The sequence below is a fragment of the Ananas comosus genome, linkage group 22, assembly GCF_001540865.1.
Source record: "Ananas comosus cultivar F153 linkage group 22, ASM154086v1, whole genome shotgun sequence".
In the NCBI taxonomy this organism is placed as follows: domain Eukaryota; kingdom Viridiplantae; phylum Streptophyta; class Magnoliopsida; order Poales; family Bromeliaceae; genus Ananas; species Ananas comosus.
In genome coordinates this window covers 9,800,298-9,808,906 of record NC_033642.1, presented here as the reverse complement: position 1 = coordinate 9,808,906, position 8,609 = coordinate 9,800,298, and the positions used below count along the sequence as shown (strand labels likewise).

General features: G+C 50.7%; 2 protein-coding genes across 2 annotated transcripts; one reads left to right on the top strand and one right to left on the bottom strand.

Annotated features, from left to right (window-relative positions):
- LOC109727017 (FT-interacting protein 1-like) lies at positions 3,744 to 7,159 on the top strand. Its single transcript, XM_020256872.1, has one exon. The coding sequence runs from the start codon at positions 3,923 to 3,925 to the stop codon at positions 6,908 to 6,910; it is 2,988 nt and encodes a 995-aa protein (XP_020112461.1). The 5' UTR covers positions 3,744 to 3,922; the 3' UTR covers positions 6,911 to 7,159.
- Positions 7,293 to 8,064, bottom strand: LOC109727018 (late embryogenesis abundant protein 29-like). Its single transcript, XM_020256873.1, has 3 exons — positions 7,908 to 8,064; positions 7,686 to 7,799; positions 7,293 to 7,596 (listed from the first exon to the last, which is right to left on the bottom strand). Exons 1-3 carry the CDS (start codon positions 7,959 to 7,961, stop codon positions 7,471 to 7,473), a joined length of 294 nt encoding a protein of 97 aa, XP_020112462.1. The 5' UTR covers positions 7,962 to 8,064; the 3' UTR covers positions 7,293 to 7,470.

Genomic DNA, 8,609 nt, shown 5'->3' with positions numbered 1-8,609 from the left:
ATTAATTATATATATATATATATATATATATATATATATATATATATATATATATACACACACACAACCTAAAGCCCATGGATCCTGAAAAATTAATTAATTATTTTGTACCCAATATTTGTTTGAAATGCACGATCCACACACAAACATCCCCCATTTTGAAATTTATGATGAAACCAAAAATTTCAAATTGGTTGATTAATTTATACCACATTGTTCATACATATATATATATATATATATATACACTGTTCACGTATCCTCGGATCCTCGCTTACTTGAGTGAGCTCACTCTAGCACCATTTTTAGTAAGATGCAAATCTGCGGCGCACGCGTAGTTTGATTAAAGATGATCAAAGTACTAGTACAAAATGAAGAAGAAAAAAAAAATGATAGAAGATGAGAAAGCACGGATGCAATTATCCTTCCTGCTCCAGTGTAAGGGTGCAAAAATTAGAGGGTATTTAATTTTAGCTCTATCAAAAAACTCGGAAAACTTGTTATATAAATACATAGAAGAGCGTATACATACTATTGTATAATAGCTTCGATACACGAGCGGAGTATTACAGTAATAATAAGTTTATAAATGAAAACCCATAAAAACTATGAGATTTTTTCGCTATTTTTGGACTATGTGCACAGTTTATTAGCTATTGTGACTTAGACTTCGTTTGAGAATGCGAAGATAATGTATTACATATCCCGTTGTTTCTGTAAATTATATCATATTCAGCAGTGATGCATATATTTTTTTATGCTTTCGCTCTATTTTGATTTCCGTAACGACATTATATGGCCCACAACACTGCACTCTATTCTTTTGTATGCTTTTGCAAAATGGTACTGCAAGGAGAGGCCCAATGCGAATTTCTACTTACGGTTCACAACGAATTAGCCCAAGGTCAATTAAACATGTAATGAGTTGAGCACAGCCCATCTCTCTGAAACGCCATATTTGGATGTGATTAAGAAAAAAAGGCCCAAAACGGTGTACATTGTCCAAATTACGAAAGCCCGGACATGGTCACAGTTAGGGGTGGCAATATTCCAGCTCGCTGTTCGCGAGCTAGCTCGTATTCAGCTCGAAATGAGCTCGAGATTGAATCGCTCGTTTAGTAAACGAGCTGAATACGAGCTGAATTTTTTAGCTCGTTTTATAAATGAGCTGAACACGAGCTGGGGTTAGCTCGCTCGTGTTCAGCTCAGTAATAGTTCAAATACATATATTTTATATTTATATAATTTATTTAATATGTGACGCCCCAACTTCCCAGGGGGTCACCCATCCTAGGACTACTCCCGTCCTAGCACGCTTAACTCTCTTAACCTCTTGGGCCTTGCCACCACCCAAAATGCTTAAGCCGGGTTAAGAGTTTAGCCCTATTATATCTCATATATAGGACTATTCATGCAAGATCCTTGCAGGCTGATCGAATAGAACATTCAATTTCGCGGCAAGAGATACTTGTTCTCGATGGTCACTATTTGTTTCACTCATCCTGGTAAATTCTACGACATAAAACTGAACGAAAACATCTTCTCTTACAAATAAAACACGGCGCTCCCACAACTACCGGACGCAAACGCACTGGGTCGCCAAACCCTCTCATCCATCGAAATCCTGAAAGTTTGCGCCTTTTAGCTCTCTCAGCTGCGTGGCCGGTGGGGTCACCCATCTTAGTGACTATCCCCGTCCTAGCACGCTTACTCTTAACCTCTGGCCTTGCCAAGCCACCCCAAAATGCATTAAGCCGGGTCTAAAGTTTTAGCACCTAATTAATCTGTATATAAATAGTGACTAATCTGGGTCTTCACATAAATATATATTATTTATATATATATTATAATAAATAATATAATATTATATATATATATTTTTATTATTTAAATTTTAGAAAATAATATAAAGTCGACCTCATTATAAAAAAATTATTTATATTAAAGTTTCAACCATAGATCAAAGTCTAATGATAAGATTTTATAAATTTATTTTTTATTTAATCCATTTAACTTATTGTTCGTTGACTCAGGCTCGTTTTCGCTCGTTAAAGTTGTTTTTTTTTTCTTGAAGAAGAAAGATAGCATGCTACTTATTTCATTCATTAAGTAAGCGAATTTAGCTATATAAAATGATGCAGCCAAGGTCTCGTTAATATTATCTATTAATGAGCCGAACAGGCTGATGTAGACCGTCCAATAAACTAAAATTATTTCTCGTTTAGTGCTTGTTTTTCTAACCTGTGGAACTTAAATTTTCTTAGTTTTGTTGTTTGTCTAGTAAAGGATAAATGACGTACAAATTAAAATTCTCCATTGTTTATATTATATTATATTTTTTTCACTCTACCAAAGTAAATTAAGGTATTTTAGGGAGCTTTGAGTCTTCCACCCAAAAAAAAAGCTAAGGTGAACAAATAACAAAATGAATATTTATGACCAATCCAAAACCACTTCACCCTACCATTAAATTGTGCTCACAAAAATTCAAATAATTTTAAAAAAATTAATAAACTTCATACAAAACAACATATTATTTGCACGACAGTCTAGGAATCATCATTACAATATACAAAGCCAAGAGATTAACCATTTAAGCAACATATGCGTACAATTTGACCCAAACCTATGAATCTAAATTTTTAAATTTTGATGGATTATAGTGGAGATATGTTACAACGGATACGGGCTTCGAATATTTAGCATCTTAATCCCCTTCTCCAACGGCCAAATCGCAATCTAAATCTCTCTTAATCAAGTTTTGAAAAGCCCCTTAAGACTCGACAAATCGAACGGTTCATTCGAACCCAGCACGAATCTCAGAGCAGTTACCCCGCCTCCTCCTTTCGCGCCGCGTCTCCTCATTCAAAGCCCACTGCGGAAGATACAGTGATCCTTTTTAACCCGACATTCGCTTGATATCCTCACCCGCCCATTTAATGCGACGGATACGCTATTCCACAAAATCGGAGCCTCTTTTTCTTTCTAAAAAAAAAATAATAATAATTCCATTTTTTTCTCCCGAGAGACCCGAAAACGGATTCGTGCTTTGTTCAAACTATCCGGCCCCCCATCACCCGTAACGTACCCCAACACCGAATCGGTGTCCACGTGTCACTATTTCATTGGCGGTACACGTCACCAAATGCGGTCAACTTGCAGTCCGAGTAAACCAACATCTGCTCTCCTGTCGTGTACGGTCGCATCCTGAAACTCCCTACACCTGTTCCACTGCACCCGCCTCACATTCTTTAAATCCGCATGCGCTTGGTCCACTAGGTCCATTAGACACGGCTTGACTCCGAGTCGGATTCGGACGGGATTCGATTTTTTCATTTCGTGGCAAGTTTGAAGTAGCTAAGTCGGTGGGAGTGACCTTTATTCGGTCCACAGATGACGTGGTGGGCCAGGTTAAAGGAGCCCCAGCGGAGCCGGGCCGTTTTCTATTGGGTCTAGGAATTTATCGATTCGCTAGAGATTCTGCACGCGCGTCTGAGCCCCTCCTCTCTCTCTCTCTCTCTCTCTCTCTCTCTCTCTCTCTCTCTCTCTCTGTTTCGCTATGTTTCTATTTTTCTCTCTCTCTCTAAAAAACTAAGCCTAATAAACATAGGAAAAATCCCAACCCTGTCCCCCTGTGTCCCTGCCCCCGTTTTGTCCCCACTCTCCTCCTCCCCCTCTCTCTCTCTCTCTCTCTCTCTCTCTCCCCCTCTCTCTCTCTCTCTGTTTCGCTNCCTCTCTCTCTCTCTCTCTCTCTCTCGCTCCCCCTCTCTCCGAGGAGAACCCAAAACCCCACACCACGCACTCTTCCCCATAAACCCCCCCTCTCCTCGGTAACAAAACGCAACCATCTATATATCTCCATTACGGCATCCAAAAGAGAGAGAAAGAGAGAGAGAGAGAGAGAGAGAGAGGGGAACAATTAATGAAGATGGGTGCTAAAGAGGAGGAGGAGGAGAAGCTGGTGGTGGAGGTGGTGGCGGCGCACAACCTGATGCCCAAGGATGGGCAGGGGTCGTCGTCGCCGTACGTGGAGGTGGAGTTCGAGCACCAGAAGAGGCGCACCCGCTCCGTGCCCAAGGAGCTAAACCCCGTGTGGAACGAGCGACTCCTCTTCCCCGTCTCCGAACCCGACGACCTACCCTACCGCGCCATCGACGTCGCCGTCTACAACGACCGAGCCCACGCACACGGCGGCGGCGCCCGCAACTTCCTCGGCAGGGTCCGCGTCCCCGCCGCCGGAGTCCCCGCCCCGGGCGAGGACGCCGTGCCCCAGCTCTTCCCCCTCGAGAAAAGGAGCCTCTTTTCCCACATCCGCGGCGAGATCAGCCTTAAGATATACCGCACCTACGGCCACGCCCACGCGCCCGCCCAGCAAGTGGGGCTCGGCCCCGGCCCCGGCCCCGGCCCCGGCCCCGGCCCCGGCACCGCCAAAGCCAAGGAGAAAGCCGCGCCGAAGCACCAGAAGCAGCAGCAGCAGCAGCAGCAGCAGCCGCCGCAGCTGCCGCCCGCGGTGGCGGCGCAGCCTCCGCCGCAGCAGCAGCCCTCGGCGGCGCAGAAGCAGCCGCGGCCGCGCCCGGGGCCGGAGCTCTCGGGCCCGGGCCCCGCGGGCGCCATCAAGCCGATGATCCTCGCCACGGGGCCCGCGCTGGGCCCGGAGCCGTACCCCGTCCTCTGCGCCGGCTCCGGGGCGCAGGAGTTCGCGCTGAAGGAGACGCGGCCGCGGCTGGGCGGCGCCGCCGCGGCGGCCGGGGGGCACCGGGACAAGTCGAGCGCGACCTACGACCTGGTGGAGCAGGTGCAGTACCTGTACGTCCGCGTGGTGCGCGCGCGCGACCTCCCGCAGAGCGGCGGCGAGGTCCACGCGGAGGTGAAGCTCGGGAACTACCGCGGCGTCACCCCCCCGGCCCCCGCCTCCGCCGCGCACTGGGGCCAGGTGTTCGCCTTCTCCGGGGACTCCGTCCACTCGTCGGTGGCCGAGGTGCTCGTGAAGGAGCGCGAGCGCGAGGAGTCGATCGGGCGCGTGGTGTTCGACCTGAGCGAGGTCCCGCGGCGGGCCCCCCCGGACAGCACCCTGGCCCCGCAGTGGTACCGGCTGGAGGACCCCAGCGGCGACCGCCGGGGCGAGCTCATGGCGTCGGCGTGGTTCGGCACCCAAGCCGACGAGGCCTTCGCCGAGGCCTGGCACTCCAAGGCCGCCGGGGTCCACGGCGACGGCCTCGGCTCCATCAAATCCAAGGTCTACGTCGCCCCCAAGCTCTGGTACCTCCGCGTCTCCGTCCTCGAGGCCCAGGACCTGCCCCCGGGCGCCGGGGACAAGGCCCGGTTCCCGGAGCTCTTCGCCCGCGCCATGGTCGGGGCCCAGATCCTCCGCACCCGGGCCGCCGCCCCGGCCCACCCGAACCGGGGCCCCTCGAACCCGGTCTGGGCGGAGGACCTCATGTTCGTGGTGGCCGAGCCGTTCGACGACCTGCTGGTGGTCTCCGTCGAGGACCGGGTCGGGCCGGGCCGGGACGACGTGCTGGGCCGGGCCGGCTCGGGGGCCCAGAGTTGCCGGTTCGGCGCGGGCCGGGTCCACCTCCGGCTCAGCCTCGACGGCGGGTACCACGTGCTCGACGAGTCCACCGCGCACAGCAGCGACCTCCGCCCCACCGCGAAGCAGCTGTGGGCCCCGCCCGTGGGCGTGCTGGAGCTGGGCGTGCTGGGCGCCACGGCGCTCGCGCCCATGAAGCCCCCGCGCGAGGGCAAGCCCGGGTCCTCCGCCGACGCCTACTGCGTCGCCAAGTACGCCCACAAGTGGGTCCGGACCCGCACCGTCGTCGACTCGCTCTGCCCCCGGTGGAACGAGCAGTACACGTGGGAGGTGTTCGACCCCTGCACGGTGATCACCGTCGGCGTCTTCGACAACTGCCACGTCGACAGGACCTCCTCCTCCTCCTCATCCTCGCCGCCTTCGCCCCGCGACGCCCGCATCGGCAAGATCCGCATCCGGCTGTCGACGCTCGAGACGGATCGGGTGTACACGCACGCGTACCCGCTCCTGATGCTGCACCCGTCGTCGGGGTTGAAGAAGATGGGGGAGCTCCACCTCGCCGTGCGCTTCTCCTGCGCCAACGCCGCGAACATGCTCCACGCCTACGCGGGCCCCTTGCTCCCGAAGATGCACTACGCGGACCCGCTCCTCGTGCGCCAGGTGGAGAACCTGCGGTACCAGGCCACCAACGTGGTGGCCGCGCGCCTGGGCCGCGCCGAGCCCCCGCTGGGCCGGGAGGTGGTGGAGTACATGCTCGACCGCGGCTCCCACCTCTGGAGCATGCGCCGCAGCAAGGCCAACTTCTTCCGCCTCGTCGCCGTGCTCTCCGCACCCATCGCCGTCGGCCGCTGGATCGAATCCGTCCGGTCGTGGACCCGCCCCGTGCACTCCTTCCTCGTCGCGTCGGCCTACGTGTTGTTCGTGCTCTTTCCGGAGCTGATACTCCCGACCCTCTTCTTGGCCCTGGCGGCGGCGGGGCTGTGGCGGTATCGATCGCGGGAGCGGCACCCCCCGCATATGGACGTCCGGCTGTCGTACGCGGACGCGGTGTACGCAGACGAATTGGACGAGGAGTTCGACACGTTCCCGACGAGGAGACCGCACGACCTGGTGCGGATGAGGTACGACCGGCTGCGGAGCGTCGCGACGCAGGGCGAGCGCGTGCAGGCGCTGCTCAGCTGGAGGGACCCGCGGGCCACGCTGATATTCCTCGCATTCTGCGTCATCGCCGCCGCCGCGCTCTACGCCGTCCCCATGAAGGCCATCCTCGGAATGTGGGGATTGTACGCGCTGCGGCCGCCGCGGTTCCGGAGCCGCATGCCGTCGCCGTTCATGAGCTTCTTCAGGAGGCTGCCCACCAAGGCGGATAGCTTGTTGTGAGGATTCAAATTGAAGCTTCCAAACTACTTTAACTATGCGGTTTTTTTTTAAAAAAAAAAAAAATTTTCTTCAATTTGGACTCCTTTATTTTGGGAGGGTGTTCGTCATATATTATTCTGTTATGTCTCTGTATGGGGTAACTGGGGAGCTTTATTTTGCAAGCTTGTTGTTGGGGGACTAGGAATCTAGGGAAACAGTAACGGTGCCAAGTAGCATTTTGCATCTTTATATTAATGCTTCTTTTTTTTTTTTCTCTGTATTTAGTGCAAGGGGTTATGCATATTTCTCATTCTACGTACGAGCATCGAAAGCCATATACTGAATATACATGCAGTTTATTTATCTCCCAATTCTTCCCTTAAAAATTAAACAAAAATCAAAATTCAATAAAATAAAATGATAATTCATTCTCACAGCTATCAAAAGCCAGAAATGATCATTCTACAAGTAAAAGAGAAAATTAAACATAGCAAAAGAATTTAAATCAGCATAGATTATTATTCATAAATTAAAGCGCTGGAACAATTATTCAAAATCTCAGCGGCAAAATTTGCTCCGGACTAATGCTTGGTGGTGGTGGTGGTGGTGGAGGTGGTGGTGCGCCCTGCGCTAGCGTCTTCCATTCCCACGGCATTCTTCACCGCATCCGCCGCTCCCTGAGCCATCTGCTTCACTTGCTCCCCGGTCTTCCGACGAAAATTCAAATAAAATAAAATTTTAAAAATTGCATTTACGTAAAGAGAAAAAAAAAAAAAATAGTAGTGCGAATTTCGACCTGCTGGAGGAACCCCGCGGTTTGCTCCTTCCTCTGCTGGGCGGTGTCGGAGGCACTCTCGCAGACGGAGCTCGCCGTGTCCTTTGCAGACTGTGCCAACTGGCCTGCCTTCTCCTGCGCGAAAAATCACGGTGCACAAAACCAACGGTCATCAAATCATTATCATATAGAAAAAAAAAAAAAAAAAAAAACTGGCTCAATTCGTTCTCGCTCATGACTCACCGCGCCCTCGCCGTGAGCTTTCCCGGACTGGAACATCTGCCGAGTGTTCGACATCTCTTTTGGACTTGAATTACGAAATTGGGACGCTCTCTGTATGTCTCTCTCTCTCTCTCCTGGGTTTCGCTAATTCGAATTGTGCTGTTCTGGGGAATGGATTTGGGGGGAACTTATTATATAATAGAGATCGGGTGGGTCCCCAGGTCGGAGTGGTGGGGTCCGACGTGTCGGGTTTTAGGAGGTCGGAACGGGTAATCGGGCTTTACTCGCGGGCGTGTTGTTACGGAGCTGAAACTCCCCGCGGAGATGCGGGCTAATAAGAGAATTAGTCGTACGCGCGAATATTAGGATTTTACCATGAATCAGTGGATAAATTTTACCGTTGGTCACTAACGAACCTATCTACTTTGTTGTAATTCACTGTTTTACTGAATTTCGATTTCAATCACAACTTGGTTTACTCTATCGAGCTCGGTTTGATTTGAGTTTGATTAATTTTTCACGCCAAGAGAATGTTTCAACTTTCAATTGATTAATAAACAACTATCATACTATTTTTAATTCGCAATAGAAGATTTGACTGGGGCAAAGTTAGGCAATTTCTCTTCATTTATTGATCCACCAGTCTCCGAAAGTAGTAGTTGTCCGCAGTAAAAATGGTGGTACTGTTGTCTAAAAATGTATAAAAGCACCATTTTTGACATT